At 43.1% G+C, this 18,797-nt stretch overlaps 4 protein-coding genes across 4 annotated transcripts; all 4 read right to left on the bottom strand.

The window, feature by feature from the left end:
• Positions 1-2,528: 2,528 nt before the first annotated feature.
• Positions 2,529-4,472, bottom strand: LOC141074119 (uncharacterized). The gene is made up of 2 exons (XM_073561651.1): positions 3,164-4,472; positions 2,529-2,598 (listed from the first exon to the last, which is right to left on the bottom strand). Exons 1-2 carry the CDS (start codon positions 4,423-4,425, stop codon positions 2,529-2,531), a joined length of 1,332 nt encoding a protein of 443 aa, XP_073417752.1. The 5' UTR covers positions 4,426-4,472.
• Positions 4,473-4,784: 312 nt separating this feature from the next.
• Positions 4,785-8,022, bottom strand: LOC141074118 (uncharacterized). Its single transcript, XM_073561649.1, has 2 exons — positions 6,901-8,022; positions 4,785-4,955 (listed from the first exon to the last, which is right to left on the bottom strand). The coding sequence occupies exons 1-2, from the start codon at positions 7,876-7,878 to the stop codon at positions 4,785-4,787; spliced, it is 1,149 nt and encodes a 382-aa protein (XP_073417750.1). The 5' UTR covers positions 7,879-8,022.
• A 914-nt stretch (positions 8,023-8,936) lies between these two features.
• LOC141074117 (uncharacterized) lies at positions 8,937-10,817 on the bottom strand. The gene is made up of 2 exons (XM_073561648.1): positions 9,865-10,817; positions 8,937-8,996 (listed from the first exon to the last, which is right to left on the bottom strand). Exons 1-2 carry the CDS (start codon positions 10,696-10,698, stop codon positions 8,937-8,939), a joined length of 894 nt encoding a protein of 297 aa, XP_073417749.1. The 5' UTR covers positions 10,699-10,817.
• A 171-nt stretch (positions 10,818-10,988) lies between these two features.
• LOC141074116 (uncharacterized) lies at positions 10,989-18,762 on the bottom strand. Its single transcript, XM_073561647.1, has 5 exons — positions 17,828-18,762; positions 13,316-13,621; positions 12,403-12,464; positions 11,839-12,023; positions 10,989-11,117 (listed from the first exon to the last, which is right to left on the bottom strand). Exons 1-5 carry the CDS (start codon positions 18,760-18,762, stop codon positions 10,989-10,991), a joined length of 1,617 nt encoding a protein of 538 aa, XP_073417748.1.
• Positions 18,763-18,797: the final 35 nt, after the last annotated feature.

The following is an 18,797-nucleotide window of genomic DNA, read 5'->3' as shown; positions in this document are numbered from 1 at the left end:
TACAGACGGTGATGAAGGTGAATCTGCTATAGTAGTATCAGGTACTGTATGAGTTCCTTTTGTGGACAGATCAGATACTGGAGAACTTTCAGTGGATACTCCTGGCAATGAGGATTCTGCAGTTGTTTCAACCACTGAAGATGTCTCCATGTCTGTGGAACCTTGCACCACTGATGTCCCTTTTGTTGGTATATCAGACACTGGTGAGGTTTCTGTGGGTCCTCCTGGTAACGATGAGGTTTCTGTAGTTTTTTCTACTGCTGGAGCTGTCTCTACTGCTGTGGATCCTGGCACCACCGATGTTCCTTCTGGTAGTAATGTAGAAACTATAGAAGTCTCTGACTGTACAGAAGATAATGAAAATATTTCTATTGTGGTATCTGGTAGTGAATGTGTTCTTTCTGTAGATTGGTCAGATATTGGATATGTTTTTGTGGACACGTCTGGTAATGAGGTGGTTTCAGTAGCTGTTAGCATCACTGTAGTTGTCTCCACATTTTTGGAATCTGGTACCACTGATGTTCCTTCTGTTTGTAGTCCAGACATAGGAGAACTTTCTGAAGTTACAGACGGTGATGAAGGTGAATCTGCTATAGTAGTATCAGGATCTGTATGAGTTCCTTTTGTGGACAGATCAGATACTAGAGAACTTTCAGTGGATACTCCTGGCAATGAGGATTCTGCAGTTGCTTCAACCACTGAAGATGTCTCCGTGTCTGAGGAACCTTGCATCACTGATGTCCCTTTTGTTGTTATATAAGACACTGGAGAAGTTTCTGTGGATCCCTCAGGTAATGATAAGGTTTCTGTAGTTGTTTCTACTACTGGAGCTGTCTCTTCTGCTGTGGAGCCTGGCACCACCGATGTTCCTTCTGGTAGTAATGTAGAAACTATAGAAGTCTCTGACTGTACAGAAGATAATGAAAATGCTTCTATTGTGGTATCTGGTAGTGAATGTGTTCTTTCTGTAGACTGGTCAGATATTGGAGATGTTCTTGTGGACACTTCTGGTAGTGAGTAGGTTTCAGTAGTTGTTTGCATCACTGTAGTTGTCTCCACAGCTGTGGAATCTGGTACCACTGATGTTCCTTCCGTTTGTACTTCAGACATAGGAGAAGTTACTGAAGTTACAGACGGTGATGAAGGTGAATCTGCTATAGTAGTATCAGGTACTGTATGAGTTCCTTTTGTGGACAGATCAGATACTGGAGAACTTTCAGTGGATACTCCTGGCAATGAGGATTCTGCAGTTGTTTTAACCACTGAAGATGTCTCCGTATCTGTGGAACCTTGCACCACTGATGTCCCTTTTGTTGGTATATCAGACACTGGTGAAGTTTCTGTTGGTTGTCCTGGTAACGATGAGGTTTCTGTAGTTGTTTCTACTACTGGAGCTGTCTCTACTGCTGTGGAGCCTGGCACCACCGATGTTCCTTCTGGTAGTAATGTAGAAACTGTAGAAGTCGCTGACTGTACAGAAGATAACGAAAATGCTTCTTTTGTGGTATCTGGTAGTGAATGTGTTCTTTCTGTAGATTGGTCAGATATTGGAGATGTTCTTGTGGACACTTCTAGTAGTGAGGAGGTTTCAGTAGTTGTTTGCATCACTGTAGTTGTCTCCACAGCTGTGGAATCTGGTACCACTGATGTTCCTTCTGTTTGTACTTCAGACATAGGAGAAGTTACTGAAGTTACAGACGGTGATGAAGGTGAATCTGTTATAGTAGTATCAGGAACTGTATGAGTTCCTTTTGTGGACAGAGCAGATACTGGAGAACTTTCAGTGGATACTCCTGGCAATGAGGATTCTGCAGTTGTTTCAACCACTGAAGATGTCTCCGTGTCTGTGGAGCCTTGCACCACTGATGTCCCTTTTGTTGTTATATCAGACGCTGGAGAAGTTTCTGTGGGTCCTCCTGGTAACGATGAGGTTTCTGTAGTTGTTTCTACTACTGGAGCTGTCTCTACTGCTGTGGAGCCTGGCACCACCGATGTTCCTTCTGGTAGTAATGTAGAAACTATAGAAGTCTCTGACTGTACAGAAGACAATGATAATGCTTCTATTGTGGTATCTGGTAGTGAATGTGTTCTTTCTGTAGATTGGTCAGATATTGGAGATGTTCTTGTGGACACGTCTGGTAGTGAGGAGGTTTCAGTAGCTGTTTGCATCACTGTAGTTGTCTCCACAGCTGTGGAATCTGGTACCACTGAAGTTCCATCCGTTTGTACTTCAGACATAGGAGAAGTTACTGAAGTTACAGACGGTGATGAAGGTGAATCTGCTATAGTAGTATCAGGTACTGTATGAGTTCCTTTTGTGGACAGATCAGATACTGGAGAACTTTCAGTGGATACTCCTGGCAATGAGGATTCTGCAGTTGTTTTAACCACTGAAGATGTCTCCGTATCTGTGGAACCTTGCACCACTGATGTCCCTTTTGTTGGTATATCAGACACTGGTGAAGTTTCTGTTGGTCCTCCTGGTAACGATGAGGTTTCTGTAGTTGTTTCTACTACTGGAGCTGTCTCTACTGCTGTGGAGCCTGGCACCACCGATGTTCCTTCTGGTAGTAATGTAGAAACTGTAGAAGTCGCTGACTGTACAGAAGATAACGAAAATGCTTCTTTTGTGGTATCTGGTAGTGAATGTGTTCTTTCTGTAGATTGGTCAGATATTGGAGATGTTCTTGTGGACACTTCTAGTAGTGAGGAGGTTTCAGTAGTTGTTTGCATCACTGTAGTTGTCTCCACAGCTGTGGAATCTGGTACCACTGATGTTCCTTCTGTTTGTACTTCAGACATAGGAGAAGTTACTGAAGTTACAGACGGTGATGAAGGTGAATCTGTTATAGTAGTATCAGGAACTGTATGAGTTCCTTTTGTGGACAGATCAGATACTGGAGAACTTTCAGTGGATACTCCTGGCAATGAGGATTCTGCAGTTGTTTCAACCACTGAAGATGTCTCCGTGTCTGTGGAGCCTTGCACCACTGATGTCCATTTTGTTGTTATATCAGACGCTGGAGAAGTTTCTGTGGGTCCTCCTGGTAACGATGAGGTTTCTGTAGTTGTTTCTACTACTGGAGCTGTCTCTACTGCTGTGGAGCCTGGCACCACCGATGTTCCTTCTGGTAGTAATGTAGAAACTATAGAAGTCTCTGACTGTACAGAAGACAATGATAATGCTTCTATTGTGGTATCTGGTAGTGAATGTGTTCTTTCTGTAGATTGGTCAGATATTGGAGATGTTCTTGTGGACACGTCTGGTAGTGAGGAGGTTTCAGTAGCTGTTTGCATCACTGTAGTTGTCTCCACAGCTGTGGAATCTGGTACCACTGAAGTTCCATCCGTTTGTACTTCAGACATAGGAGAAGTTACTGAAGTTACAGACGGTGATGAAGGTGAATCTGCTATAGTAGTATCAGGTACTGTATGAGTTCCTTTTGTGGACAGATCAGATACTGGAGAACTTTCAGTGGATACTCCTGGCAATGAGGATTCTGCAGTTGTTTTAACCACTGAAGATGTCTCCGTATCTGTGGAACCTTGCACCACTGATGTCCCTTTTGTTGGTATATCAGACACTGGTGAAGTTTCTGTTGGTCGTCCTGGTAACGATGAGGTTTCTGTAGTTGTTTCTACTACTGGAGCTGTCTCTACTGCTGTGGAGCCTGGCACCACCGATGTTCCTTCTGGTAGTAATGTAGAAACTATAGAAGTCTCTGACTGTACAGAAGACAATGATAATGCTTCTATTGTGGTATCTGGTAGTGAATGTGTTCTTTCTGTAGATTGGTCAGATATTGGAGATGTTCTTGTGGACACGTCTGGTAGTGAGGAGGTTTCAGTAGCTGTTTGCATCACTGTAGTTGTCTCCACAGCTGTGGAATCTGGTACCACTGAAGTTCCATCCGTTTGTACTTCAGACATAGGAGAAGTTACTGAAGTTACAGACGGTGATGAAGGTGAATCTGCTATAGTAGTATCAGGATCTGTATGAGTTCCTTTTGTGGACAGATCAGATACTAGAGAACTTTCAGTGGATACTCCTGGCAATGAGGATTCTGCAGTTGTTTCAACCACTGAAGATGTCTCCGTGTCTGAGGAACCTTGCATCACTGATGTCTCTTTTGTTGTTATATAAGACACTGGAGAAGTTTCTGTGGATCCCTCAGGTAATGATAAGGTTTCTGTAGTTGTTTCTACTACTGGAGCTGTCTCTTCTGCTGTGGAGCCTGGCACCACCGATGTTCCTTCTGGTAGTAATGTAGAAACTATAGAAGTCTCTGACTGTACAGAAGATAATGAAAATGCTTCTATTGTGGTATCTGGTAGTGAATGTGTTCTTTCTGTAGACTGGTCAGATATTGGAGATGTTCTTGTGGACACTTCTGGTAGTGAGTAGGTTTCAGTAGTTGTTTGCATCACTGTAGTTGTCTCCACAGCTGTGGAATCTGGTACCACTGATGTTCCTTCCGTTTGTACTTCAGACATAGGAGAAGTTACTGAAGTTACAGACGGTGATGAAGGTGAATCTGCTATAGTAGTATCAGGTACTGTATGAGTTCCTTTTGTGGACAGATCAGATACTGGAGAACTTTCAGTGGATACTCCTGGCAATGAGGATTCTGCAGTTGTTTTAACCACTGAAGATGTCTCCGTATCTGTGGAACCTTGCACCACTGATGTCCCTTTTGTTGGTATATCAGACACTGGTGAAGTTTCTGTTGGTCGTCCTGGTAACGATGAGGTTTCTGTAGTTGTTTCTACTACTGAAGCTGTCTCTACTGCTGTGGAGCCTGGCACCACCGATGTTCCTTCTGGTAGTAATGTAGAAACTGTAGAAGTCGCTGACTGTACAGAAGATAACGAAAATGCTTCTTTTGTGGTATCTGGTAGTGAATGTGTTCTTTCTGTAGATTGGTCAGATATTGGAGATGTTCTTGTGGACACGTCTGGTAGTGAGGAGGTTTCAGTAGCTGTTTGCATCACTGTAGTTGTCTCCACAGCTGTGGAATCTGGTACCACTGAAGTTCCATCCGTTTGTACTTCAGACATAGGAGAAGTTACTGAAGTTACAGACGGTGATGAAGGTGAACCTGCTATAGTAGTATCAGGTACTGTATGAGTTCCTTTTGTGGACAGATCAGATACTGGAGAACTTTCAGTGGATACTCCTGGCAATGAGGATTCTGCAGTTGTTTTAACCACTGAAGATGTCTCCGTATCTGTGGAACCTTGCACCACTGATGTCCCTTTTGTTGGTATATCAGACACTGGTGAAGTTTCTGTTGGTCCTCCTGGTAACGATGAGGTTTCTGTAGTTGTTTCTACTACTGGAGCTGTCTCTACTGCTGTGGAGCCTGGCACCACCGATGTTCCTTCTGGTAGTAATGTAGAAACTGTAGAAGTCGCTGACTGTACAGAAGATAACGAAAATGCTTCTTTTGTGGTATCTGGTAGTGAATGTGTTCTTTCTGTAGATTGGTCAGATATTGGAGATGTTCTTGTGGACACTTCTAGTAGTGAGGAGGTTTCAGTAGTTGTTTGCATCACTGTAGTTGTCTCCACAGCTGTGGAATCTGGTACCACTGATGTTCCTTCTGTTTGTACTTCAGACATAGGAGAAGTTACTGAAGTTACAGACGGTGATGAAGGTGAATCTGTTATAGTAGTATCAGGAACTGTATGAGTTCCTTTTGTGGACAGAGCAGATACTGGAGAACTTTCAGTGGATACTCCTGGCAATGAGGATTCTGCAGTTGTTTCAACCACTGAAGATGTCTCCGTGTCTGTGGAGCCTTGCACCACTGATGTCCCTTTTGTTGTTATATCAGACGCTGGAGAAGTTTCTGTGGGTCCTCCTGGTAACGATGAGGTTTCTGTAGTTGTTTCTACTACTGGAGCTGTCTCTACTGCTGTGGAGACTGGCACCACCGATGTTCCTTCTGGTAGTAATGTAGAAACTATAGAAGTCTCTGACTGTACAGAAGACAATGATAATGCTTCTATTGTGGTATCTGGTAGTGAATGTGTTCTTTCTGTAGATTGGTCAGATATTGGAGATGTTCTTGTGGACACGTCTGGTAGTGAGGAGGTTTCAGTAGCTGTTTGCATCACTGTAGTTGTCTCCACAGCTGTGGAATCTGGTACCACTGAAGTTCCATCCGTTTGTACTTCAGACATAGGAGAAGTTACTGAAGTTACAGACGGTGATGAAGGTGAATCTGCTATAGTAGTATCAGGTACTGTATGAGTTCCTTTTGTGGACAGATCAGATACTGGAGAACTTTCAGTGGATACTCCTGGCAATGAGGATTCTGCAGTTGTTTTAACCACTGAAGATGTCTCCGTATCTGTGGAACCTTGCACCACTGATGTCCCTTTTGTTGGTATATCAGACACTGGTGAAGTTTCTGTTGGTCCTCCTGGTAACGATGAGGTTTCTGTAGTTGTTTCTACTACTGGAGCTGTCTCTACTGCTGTGGAGCCTGGCACCACCGATGTTCCTTCTGGTAGTAATGTAGAAACTGTAGAAGTCGCTGACTGTACAGAAGATAACGAAAATGCTTCTTTTGTGGTATCTGGTAGTGAATGTGTTCTTTCTGTAGATTGGTCAGATATTGGAGATGTTCTTGTGGACACTTCTAGTAGTGAGGAGGTTTCAGTAGTTGTTTGCATCACTGTAGTTGTCTCCACAGCTGTGGAATCTGGTACCACTGATGTTCCTTCTGTTTGTACTTCAGACATAGGAGAAGTTACTGAAGTTACAGACGGTGATGAAGGTGAATCTGTTATAGTAGTATCAGGAACTGTATGAGTTCCTTTTGTGGACAGATCAGATACTGGAGAACTTTCAGTGGATACTCCTGGCAATGAGGATTCTGCAGTTGTTTCTACCACTGAAGATGTCTCCGTGTCTGTGGAACCTTGCACCACTGATGTCCCTTTTGTTGGTATATCAGACACTGGTGAAGTTTCTGTGGGTCCTCCTGGTAACGATGCGGTTTCTGTAGTTGTTTCTACTACTGGAGCTGTCTCTACTGCTGTGGAACCTGGCACCACCGATGTTCCTTCTGGTAGTAATGTAGAAACTGTAGAAGACTCTGACTGTACAGAAGATAACGAAAATGCTTCTATTGTGGTATCTGGTAGTGAATATATTCTTTCTGTAGATTGGTCAGATATTGGAGACTTTCTTGTGGACACTTCTGGTAGTGAGGAGGTTTCAGTAGCTGTTTGCATCACTGTAGTTGTCTCCACAGTTTTGGAACCTGGTACCACTGATGTTCCTTCTGTTTGTAGTTCAGGCATAGGAGAACTTACTGAAGTTACAGACGGTGAAGAATGTGAATCTGCTATAGTAGTATCAGGATCTGTATGAGTTCCTTTTGTGGACAGATCAGATACTAGAGAACTTTCAGTGGATACTCCTGGCAATGAGGATTCTGCAGTTGTTTCAACCACTGAAAATGTCTCCGTGTCTGTGGAACTTTGCACCACTGATGTCCCTTTTGTTGTTATACAAGACACTGGAGAAGTTTCTGTGAGTTCTCCTGGTAACGATGAGGTTTCTGTAGTTGTTTCTACTACTGGAGCTGTCTCTACTGCTGTGGAGCCTGGCACCACCGATGTTCCTTCTGGTAGTAATGTAGAAACTTTAGAAGTCTCTGACTGTACAGAAGATATTGAAAATGCTTCTATTGTGGTATCTGGTAGTGAACGTGTTCTTTCTGTAGATTGGTCAGATATTGGAGATGTTCGTGTGGGCACTTCTGGTAGTGAGGAGGTTTCAGTAGGTGTTTGCATCACTGTAGTTGTCTCCACAGCTGTGGAATCTGGTACCACTGATGTTCCTTCTGTTTCTACTTCAGACATAGGAGAAGTTACTGAAGTTACAGATGGTGATGAAGGTGAATCTGCTATAGTAGTATCAGGAACTGTATGAGTTTCTTTTGTGAACAGATCAGATACCGGAGAACTTTCAGTGGATACTCCTGGCAATGAGGATTCTGCAGTTGTTTCAACCACTGAAGATGTCTCCGTGTCTGTGGAACCTTGCACCACTGATGTCCCTTTTGTTGATTTATCAGACACTATAGAAGTTTCTGTGGGTCCTCCTGCTAAAGATGAGGTTTCTGTAGTTGTTTCTACTACTGGAGCTGTCTCTACTGCTGTGGAGCCTGGCACCACCGATGTTCCTTCTGGTAGTAATGTAGAAACTGTAGAAGTCGCTGACTGTACAGAAGATAACGAAAATGCTTCTGTTGTGGTATCTGGTAGTGAATGTGTTCTTTCTGTAGATTGGTCAGATTTTGGAGATGTTCTTGTGGACACTTCTGGCAGCGAGGAGGTTTCAGTAGTTGTTTGCATCACTGTAGTTGTCTCCACAGTTGTGGAATCAGGTACCACTGATGTTCCTTCTGTTTCTACTTCAGACATAGGAGAACTTACTGAAGTTACAGACGGTGATGAAGGTGAATCTGCTATAGTAGTATCAGGAACTGTATGAGTTCCTTTTGTGGACAGATCAGATACTGGAGAACTTTCAGTGGATACTCCTGGCAATGAGGATTCTGCAGTTGTTTCAACCACTGAAGATGTCTCCGTGTCTGTGGAACCTTGCACCACTGATGTCCTTTTTGTTGTTATATCAGACACTGGAGAAGTTTCTGTGGATCCCTCTGGTAATGATGAGGTTTCTGTAGTTGTTTCTACTACTGGAGCTGTCTCTTCTGCTGTGGAGCCTGGCACCACCAATGTTCCTTCTGGTAGTAATGTAGAAACTATAGAAGTCTCTGACTGTACAGAAGATAATGAAAATGCTTCTATTGTGGTATCTGGTAGTGAATGTGTTCTTTCTTTAGACTGGTCAGATATTGGAGATGTTCTTGTGGACACTTCTGGTAGTGAGTAGGTTTCAGTAGTTGTTTGCATCACTGTAGTTGTCTCCACAGCTGTGGAATCTGGTACCACTGATGTTCCTTCTGTTTGTACTTCAGAAATAGGAGAAGTTACTGAAGTTACAGACGGTGATGAAGGTGAACCTGCTATAGTAGTATCAGGTACTGTATGAGTTCCTTTTGTGAACAGATCAGATACCGGAGAACTTTCAGTGGATACTCCTGGCAATGAGGATTCTGCAGTTGTTTCAACCACTGAAGATGTCTCCGTGTCTGTGGAACCTTGCACCACTGATGTCCCTTTTGTTGTTATATAAGACACTGGAGAAGTTTCTGTGGGTCCTCCTGGTAACGATGAGGTTTCTGTAGTTGTTTCTACTACTGGAGCTGTCTCTACTGCTGTGGAGCCTGGCACCACCGATGTTCCTTCTGGTAGTAATGTAGAAACTATAGAAGTCTCTGACTGTACAGAAGAAATTGAAAATGCTTCTGTTGTGGTATCTGGTAGTGAATGTGTTCTTTCTGTAGATTGGTCAGATTTTGGAGATGTTCTTGTGGACACTTCTGGTAGTGAGGAGGTTTCAGTAGTTGTTTGCATCACTGTAGTTGTCTCCACAGCTGTGGAATCTGGTACCACTGATGTTCCTTCTGTTTGTACTTCAGACATAGGAGAAGTTACTGAAGTTACAGACGGTGATGAAGGTGAATCTGCTATAGTAGTTTCAGGTACTGTTTGAGTTCCTTTTGTGGACAGATCAGATACTGGAGAACTTTCAGTGGATACTCCTGGCAATGAGGATTCTGCAGTTGTTTCAGCCACTGAAGATGTCTCCATGTCTGTGGAACCTTGCACCACTGATGTCCCTTTTGTTGTTATATAAGACACTGGAGAAGTTTCTGTGGGTCCTCCTGGAAACGATGAGGTTTCTGTAGTTGTTTCTACTACTGGAGCTGTCTCTACTGCTGTGGAGCCTGGCACCACCGATGTTCCTTCTGGTAGTAATGTAGAAACCATAGAAGTCTCTGACTGTACAGAAGATAATGAAAATGCTTCTATTGTGGTATCTGGTAGTGAATGTGTTCTTTCTGTAGATTGGTCAGATATTGGAGATGTTTTTGTGGACACTTCTGGTAGTGAGGAGGTTTCATTAGTTGTTTGCATCACTGTAGTTGTCTCCACAGTTGTGGAATCTGGTACCACTGATGTTTCTTCTGTTTCTACTTCAGACATAGGAGAATTAACTGAAGTTACAGACGGTGATGAAGGTGAATCTGCTATAGTCGTATCAGGAAATGTATGAGTTCCTTTTGTGGACAGATCAGATACTGGAGAACATTCAGTGGATAATCCTGGCAATGAGGATTCTGCAGTTGTTTCAACCACTGAAGATGTCTCCGTGTCTGTGGAACCTTGAACCACTGATGTCCCTTTTGTTGTTATATCAGACACTGGAGAAGATTCTGTGGGTCCCCCAGGTAATGTTGAGGTTTCTGTAGTTGTTTCTACTACTGGAGCTGTCTCTTCTGCTGTGGAGCCTGGCACCACCGATGTTCCTTCTGGTAGTAATGTAGAAACTATAGAAGTCTCTGACTGTACAGAAGATAATGAAAATGCTTCTATTGTGGTATCTGGTAGTGAATGTGTTCTTTCTGTAGACTGGTCAGATATTGGAGATGTTCTTATGGACACTTCTGGTAGTGAGTAGGTTTCAGTAGTTGTTTGCATCACTGTAGTTGTCTCCACAGCTGTGGAATCTGGTACCACTGATGTTCCTTCTGTTTGTACTTCAGACATAGGAGAAGTTACTGAAGTTACAGATGGTGATGAAGGTGAATCTGCTATAGTAGTATCAGGAACTGTATGAGTTCCTGTTGTGGACAGATCAGATACTGGAGAACTTTCAGTGGATACTCCTGGCAATGAGGAGTCTGCAGTTGTTTCAACCACTGAAGATGTCTCCGTGTCTGTGGAACCTTGCACCACTGATGTCCCTTTTGTTGGTATATCAGACACTGGTGAAGTTTCTGTGGGTCCTCCTGGTAACGATGAGGTTTCTGTAGTTGTTTCTACTACTGGAGCTGTCTCTACTGCTGTGGAGCCTGGCACCACCGATGTTCCTTCTGGTAGTAATGTAGAAACTGTAGAAGTCGCTGACTGTACAGAAGATAACGAAAATGCTTCTCTTGTGGTATCTGGTAGTGAATGTGTTCTTTCTGTAGATTGGTCAGATATTGGAGATGTTCTTGTAGACACTTCTAGTAGTGAGGAGGTTTCAGTAGTTGTTTGCATCACTGTAGTTGTCTCCACAGCTGTGGAATCGGGAACCACTGATGTTCCTTCTGTTTGTACTTCAGACATAGGAGAAGTTACTGAAGTTACAGACGGTGATGAAGGTGAATCTGTTATAGTAGTATCAGGAACTGTATGAGTTCTTTTTGTGGACAGATCAGATACTGGAGAACTTTCAGTGGATACTCCTGGCAATGAGGATTCTGCAGTTGTTTCAACCACTGAAGATGTCCCCGTGTCTGTGGAACCTTGCACCACTGATGTCCCTTTTGTTGTCATATCAGACACTGGAGAAGTTTCTGTGGGTCCTCCTGCTAACGATGAGGTTTCTGTAGTTGTTTCTACTACTGGAGATGTCTCTACTGCTGTGGAACCTGGCACCACCGATGTTCCTTCTTTTAGTAATGTAGAAACTATAGAAGTCTCTGACTGTGCAGAAGATATAGAAAATGCTTCTGTTGTGGTATCTGGTAGTGAATGTTTTCTTTCTGTAGATTGGTCAGATATTGGAGATGTTCTTGTGGACACTTCTGGTAGTGAGGAGGTTTCAGTAGTTGTTTGCATCACTGTAGTTGTCTCCACAGCTGTGGAATCTGGTACCACTGATGTTCCTTCTGTTAGTACTTCAGACATAGGAGAACTTACTGAAGTTACAGACGGTGATGAAGGTGAATCTGTTATAGTAGTATCAGGAACTGTGTGAGTTCCATTTGTGGACAGATCAGATACTGGAGAACTTTCAGTGGATACTCCTGGCAATGAGGATTCTGCAGTTGTTTCAACCACTGAAGATGTCTCCGTGTCTGTGGAATCTTGCACCACTGATGTCCCTTTTGTTGTTATATCAGACACTGGAGAAGTTTCTGTGGGTCCTCCTGGTAACGATGAGGTTTCTGTAGTTGTTTCTACTACTGGAGCTGTCTCTACTGCTGTGGAGCCTGGCACCACCGATGTTCCTTCTGTTAGTAATGTAGAAACTATGGAAGTCTCTGACTGTACAGAAGATAATGATAATGCTTCTATTGTGGTATCTGGTAGTGAATGTGTTCTTTCTGTAGATTGGTCAGATATTGGAGATGTTCTTGTGGACACGTCTGGTAGTGAGGAGGTTTCAGTAGCTGTTTGCATCACTGTAGTTGTCTCCACAGTTTTGGAATCTGGTACCACTGATGTTCCTTCTGTTTGTAATTCAGACATAGGAGAACTTACTGAAGTTACAGACGGTGATGACGGTGAATCTGCTATAGTAGTATCGGGATCTGTATGAGTTCCTTTTGTGGACAGATCAGATACTAGAGAACTTTCAGTGGATACTCCTGGCGATGAGGATTCTGCAGTTGTTTCAACCACTGAAGATGTCTCCGTGTCTGTGGAACCTTGCACCACTGATGTCCCTTTTGTTGTTATACCAGACACTGGAGAAGTTTCTGTGAGTTCTCCTGGTAACGATGAGGTTTCTGTAGTTGTTTCTACTAATGGAGCTGTCTCTACTGCTGTGGAGCCTGGCACCACCGATGTTCCTTCTGGTAGTAATGTAGAAACTGTAGAAGTCTCTGACTGTACAGAAGATAATGAAAATGCTTCTATTGTGGTATCTGGTAGAGAATGTGTTCTTTCTGTAGATTGGTCAGATATTGGAGATGTTCTTGTGGACACTTCTAGTAGTGAGGAGGTTTCAGTAGTTGTTTGCATCACTGTAGTTGTCTCCACAGCTGTGGAATCTGGTACCACTGATGTTCCTTCTGTTTGTACTTCAGACATAGGAGAAGTTACTGAAGTTACAGACGGTGATGAAGGTGAATCTGTTATAGTAGTATCAGGAACTGTATGAGTTCCTTTTGTGGACAGATCAGATACTGGAGAACTTTCAGTGGATACTCCTGGCAATGAGGAGTCTGCAGTTGTTTCAACCACTGAAGATGTCTCCGTGTCTGTGGAACCTTGCACCACTGATGTCCCTTTTGTTGGTATATCAGACACTGGTGAAGTTTCTGTGGGTCCTCCTGGTAACGATGAGGTTTCTGTAGTTGTTTCTACTACTGGAGCTGTCTCTACTGCTGTGGAGCCTGGCACCACCGATGTTCCTTCTGGTAGTAATGTAGAAACTGTAGAAGTCTCTGACTGTACAGAAGATAACGAAAATGCTTCTCTTGTGGTATCTGGTAGTGAATGTGTTCTTTCTGTAGATTGGTCAGATATTGGAGATGTTCTTGTAGACACTTCTAGTAGTGAGGAGGTTTCAGTAGTTGTTTGCATCACTGTAGTTGTCTCCACAGCTGTGGAATCGGGAACCACTGATGTTCCTTCTGTTTGTACTTCAGACATAGGAGAAGTTACTGAAGTTACAGACGGTGATGAAGGTGAATCTGTTATAGTAGTATCAGGAACTGTATGAGTTCCTTTTGTGGACAGATCAGATACTGGAGAACTTTCAGTGGATACTCCTGGCAATGAGGATTCTGCAGTTGTTTCAACCACTGAAGATGTCCCCGTGTCTGTGGAACCTTGCACCACTGATGTCCCATTTGTTGTCATATCAGACACTGGAGAAGTTTCTGTGGGTCCTCCTGCTAACGATGAGGTTTCTGTAGTTGTTTCTACTACTGGAGATGTCTCTACTGCTGTGGAGCCTGGCACCACCGATGTTCCTTCTTTTAGTAATGTAGAAACAATAGAAGTCTCTGACTGTGCAGAAGATATAGAAAATGCTTCTGTTGTGGTATCTGGTAGTGAATGTGTTCTTTCTGTAGATTGGTCAGATATTGGAGATGTTCTTGTGGACACTTCTGGTAGTGAGGAGGTTTCAGTAGTTGTTTGCATCACTGTAGTTGTCTCCACAGCTGTGGAATCTGGTACCACTGATGTTCCTTCTGTTAGTACTTCAGACATAGGAGAAGTTACTGAAGTTACAGACGGTGATGAAGGTGAATCTGCTATAGTAGTATCAGGTACTGTATGAGTTCCTTTTGTGGACAGAACAGATACTGGAGAACTTTCAGTGGATACTCCTGGCAATGAGGATTCTGCAGTTGTTTCAACCACTGAAGATGTCTCCATGTCTGTGGAACCTTGCACCACTGATGTCCCTTTTGTTGTTATATCAGACACTGGTGAAGTTTCTGTGGGTCCTCCTGGTAACGATGAGGTTTCTGTAGTTGTTTCTACTACTGGAGCTGTCTCTACTGCTGTGGAGCCTGGCACCACCGATGTTCCTTCTGGTAGTAATGTAGAAACTGTAGAAGTCTCTGACTGTACAGAAGATAATGAAAATGCTTCTATTGTGGTATCTGGTAGAGAATGTGTTCTTTCTGTAGATTGGTCAGATATTGGAGATGTTCTTGTGGACACTTCTAGTAGTGAGGAGGTTTCAGTAGTTGTTTGCATCACTGTAGTTGTCTCCACAGCTGTGGAATCTGGTACCACTGATGTTCCTTCTGTTTGTACTTCAGACATAGGAGAAGTTACTGAAGTTACAGACGGTGATGAAGGTGAATCTGTTATAGTAGTATCAGGAACTGTATGAGTTCCTTTTGTGGACAGATCAGATACTGGAGAACTTTCAGTGGATACTCCTGGCAATGAGGATTCTGCAGTTGTTTCAACCACTGAAGTTGTCTCCGTGTCTGTGGAACCTTGCACCACTGATGTCCCTTTTGTTGTTATATCAGACACTGGAGAAGTTTCTGTGGGTCCTCCTGGTAACGATGAGGTTTCTGTAGTTGTTTCTACTACTGGAGCTGTCTCTACTGCTGTGGAGCCTGGCACCACCGATGTTCCTTCTGCTAGTAATGTATAAATTATAGAAGTCTCTGACTGTACAGAAGATAATGATAATGCTTCTATTGTGGTATCTGTTAGTGAATGTGTTCTTTCTGTAGATTGGTCAGATATTGGAGATGTTCTTGTGGACACGTCTGGTAGTGAGGAGGTTTCAGTAGCTGTTTGCATCACTGTAGTTGTCTCCACAGTTTTGGAATCTGATACCACTGATGTTCCTTCTGATTGTAGTTCAGACATAGGAGAACTTACTGAAGTTACAGACGGTGATGAAGGTGAATCTGCTATTGTAGTATCAGGTACTGTATGAGTTCCTTTTGTGGACAGATCAGATACTGGAGAACTTTCAGTGGATACTCCTGGCAATGAGGTTTCTGCAGTTGTTTCAACCACTGAAGATGTCTCCGTGTCTGTGGAACCTTGCACCACTGATGTCACTTTTGTTGGTATATCAGACACTGGTGAAGTTTCTGTGGGTACTCCTGATAATGATGAGGTTTCTGTAGTTGTTTCTACTACTGGAGCTGTCTCTACTGCTGTGGAGCCTGGCACCACCGATGTTCCTTCTGGTAGTAATGTAGAAACTGTAGAAGTCGCTGACTGTACAGAAGATAACGAAAATGCTTCTATTGTGGTATCTGGTAGTGAATGTGTTCTTTCTGTAGATTGGTCAGATATTGGAGATGTTTTTGTGGACACTTCTAGTAGTGAGGAGGTTTCAGTAGTTGTTTGCATCACTGTAGTTGTCTCCACAGCTGTGGAATCGGGAACCACTGATGTTCCTTCTGTTTGTACTTCAGACATAGGAGAAGTTACTGAAGTTACAGACGGTGATGAAGATGAATCTGTTATAGTAGTATCAGGAACTGTATTAGTTCCTTTTGTGGACAGATCAGATACCGGAGAACTTTCAGTGGATACTCCTGGCAATGAGGATTCTGCAGTTGTTTCAACCACTGAAGATGTCCCCGTGTCTGTGGAACCTTGCACCACTGATGTCACTTTTGTTGAAATATCAGACACTGGAGAAGTTTCTGTGGGTCCTCCTGCTAACGATGAGGTTTCTGTAGTTGTTTCTACTACTGGAGATGTCTCTACTGCTGTGGAGCCTGGCACCACCGATGTTCCTTCTTTTAGTAATGTAGAAACAATAGAAGTCTCTGACTGTGCAGAAGATATAGAAAATGCTTCTGTTGTGGTATCTGGTAGTGAATGTGTTCTTTCTGTAGATTGGTCAGATATTGGAGATGTTCTTGTGGACACTTCTGGTAGTGAGGAGGTTTCAGTAGTTGTTTGCATCACTGTAGTTGTCTCCACAGCTGTGGAATCTGGTACCACTGATGTTCCTTCTGTTAGTACTTCAGACATAGGAGAAGTTACTGAAGTTACAGACGGTGATGAAGGTGAATCTGCTATAGTAGTATCAGGTACTGTATGAGTTCCTTTTGTGGACAGAACAGATACTGGAGAACTTTCAGTGGATACTCCTGGCAATGAGGATTCTGCAGTTGTTTCAACCACTGAAGATGTCTCCATGTCTGTGGAACCTTGCACCACTGATGTCCCTTTTGTTGTTATTTCAGACACTGGTGAAGTTTCTGTGGGTCCTCCTGGTAACGATGAGGTTTCTGTAGTTGTTTCTACTACTGGAGCTGTCTCCACTGCTGTGGAGCCTGGCACCACCGATGTTCCTTCTGGTAGTAATGTAGAAACTGTAGAAGTCTCTGACTGTACAGAAGATAATGAAAATGCTTCTATTGTGTTATCTGGTAGAGAATGTGTTCTTTCTGTAGATTGGTCAGATATTGGAGATGTTCTTGTGGACACTTCTAGTAGTGAGGAGGTTTCAGTAGTTGTTTGCATCACTGTAGTTGTCTCCACAGCTGTGGAATCTGGTACCACTGATGTTCCTTCTGTTTGTACTTCAGACATAGGAGAAGTTACTGAAGTTACAGACGGTGATGAAGGTGAATCTGTTATAGTAGTATCAGGAACTGTATGAGTTCCTTTTGTGGACAGATCAGATACTGGAGAACTTTCAGTGGATACTCCTGGCAATGAGGATTCTGCAGTTGTTTCAACCACTGAAGTTGTCTCCGTGTCTGTGGAACCTTGCACCACTGATGTCCCTTTTGTTGTTATATCAGACACTGGAGAAGTTTCTGTGGGTCCTCCTGGTAACGATGAGGTTTCTGTAGTTGTTTCTACTACTGGAGCTGTCTCTACTGCTGTGGAGCCTGGCACCACCGATGTTCCTTCTGCTAGTAATGTATAAATTATAGAAGTCTCTGACTGTACAGAAGATAATGATAATGCTTCTATTGTGGTATCTGTTAGTGAATGTGTTCTTTCTGTAGATTGGTCAGATATTGGAGATGTTCTTGTGGACACGTCTGGTAGTGAGGAGGTTTCAGTAGCTGTTTGCATCACTGTAGTTGTCTCCACAGTTTTGGAATCTGATACCACTGATGTTCCTTCTGATTGTAGTTCAGACATAGGAGAACTTACTGAAGTTACAGACGGTGATGAAGGTGAATCTGCTATTGTAGTATCAGGTACTGTATGAGTTCCTTTTGTGGACAGATCAGATACTGGAGAACTTTCAGTGGATACTCCTGGCAATGAGGTTTCTGCAGTTGTTTCAACCACTGAAGATGTCTCCGTGTCTGTGGAACCTTGCTCCACTGATGTCACTTTTGTTGGTATATCAGACACTGGTGAAGTTTCTGTGGGTACTCCTGATAATGATGAGGTTTCTGTAGTTGTTTCTACTACTGGAGCTGTCTCTACTGCTGTGGAGCCTGGCACCACCGATGTTCCTTCTGGTAGTAATGTAGAAACTGTAGAAGTCGCTGACTGTACAGAAGATAACGAAAATGCTTCTATTGTGGTATCTGGTAGTGAATGTGTTCTTTCTGTAGATTGGTCAGATATTGGAGATGTTTTTGTGGACACTTCTAGTAGTGAGGAGGTTTCAGTAGTTGTTTGCATCACTGTAGTTGTCTCCACAGCTGTGGAATCGGGAACCACTGATGTTCCTTCTGTTTGTACTTCAGACATAGGAGAAGTTACTGAAGTTACAGACGGTGATGAAGATGAATCTGTTATAGTAGTATCAGGAACTGTATTAGTTCCTTTTGTGGACAGATCAGATACCGGAGAACTTTCAGTGGATACTCCTGGCAATGAGGATTCTGCAGTTGTTTCAACCACTGAAGATGTCCCCGTGTCTGTGGAACCTTGCAACACTGATGTCACTTTTGTTGTAATATCAGACACTGGAGAAGTTTCTGTGGGTCCTCCTGCTAACGATGAGGTTTCTGTAGTTGTTTCTACTACTGGAGATGTCTCTACTGCTGTGGAGCCTGGCACCACCGATGTTCCTTCTTTTAGTAATGTAGAAACTATAGAAGTCTCTGACTGTACAGAAGATATTGAAAATGCTTCTGTTGTGGTATCTGGAAGTGAATGTGTTCTTTCTGTAGATTGGTCAGATATTGGAGATGTTCTTGTGGACACTTCTGGTAGTGAGGAGGTTTCAGTAGTTGTTTGCATCACTGTAGTTGTCTTCACAGCTGTGGAATCTGGTACCACTGATGTTCCTTCTGTTTGTACTTCAGACATAGGAGAAGTTAGTGAATTTACAGACGGCGATGAAGGTGAATCTGCTATAGTAGTATCAGGTACTGTATGAGTTACTTTTGTGGACAGACCAGACACTGGAGAACTTTCAGTGGATACTCCTGGCAATGAGGATTCTGCAGTTGTTTCAACCACTGAAGATGTCTCCATGTCTGTGGAACCTTGCACCACTGATGTCCCTTTTG

Source organism: Dendrobates tinctorius, unplaced genomic scaffold (assembly GCF_039654945.1).
Source record: "Dendrobates tinctorius isolate UK_male_01 unplaced genomic scaffold, ASM3965494v1 ptg000324l, whole genome shotgun sequence".
In the NCBI taxonomy this organism is placed as follows: Eukaryota; Metazoa; Chordata; class Amphibia; order Anura; family Dendrobatidae; genus Dendrobates; species Dendrobates tinctorius.
This window is presented reverse-complemented; position numbering and strand designations above follow the sequence as displayed.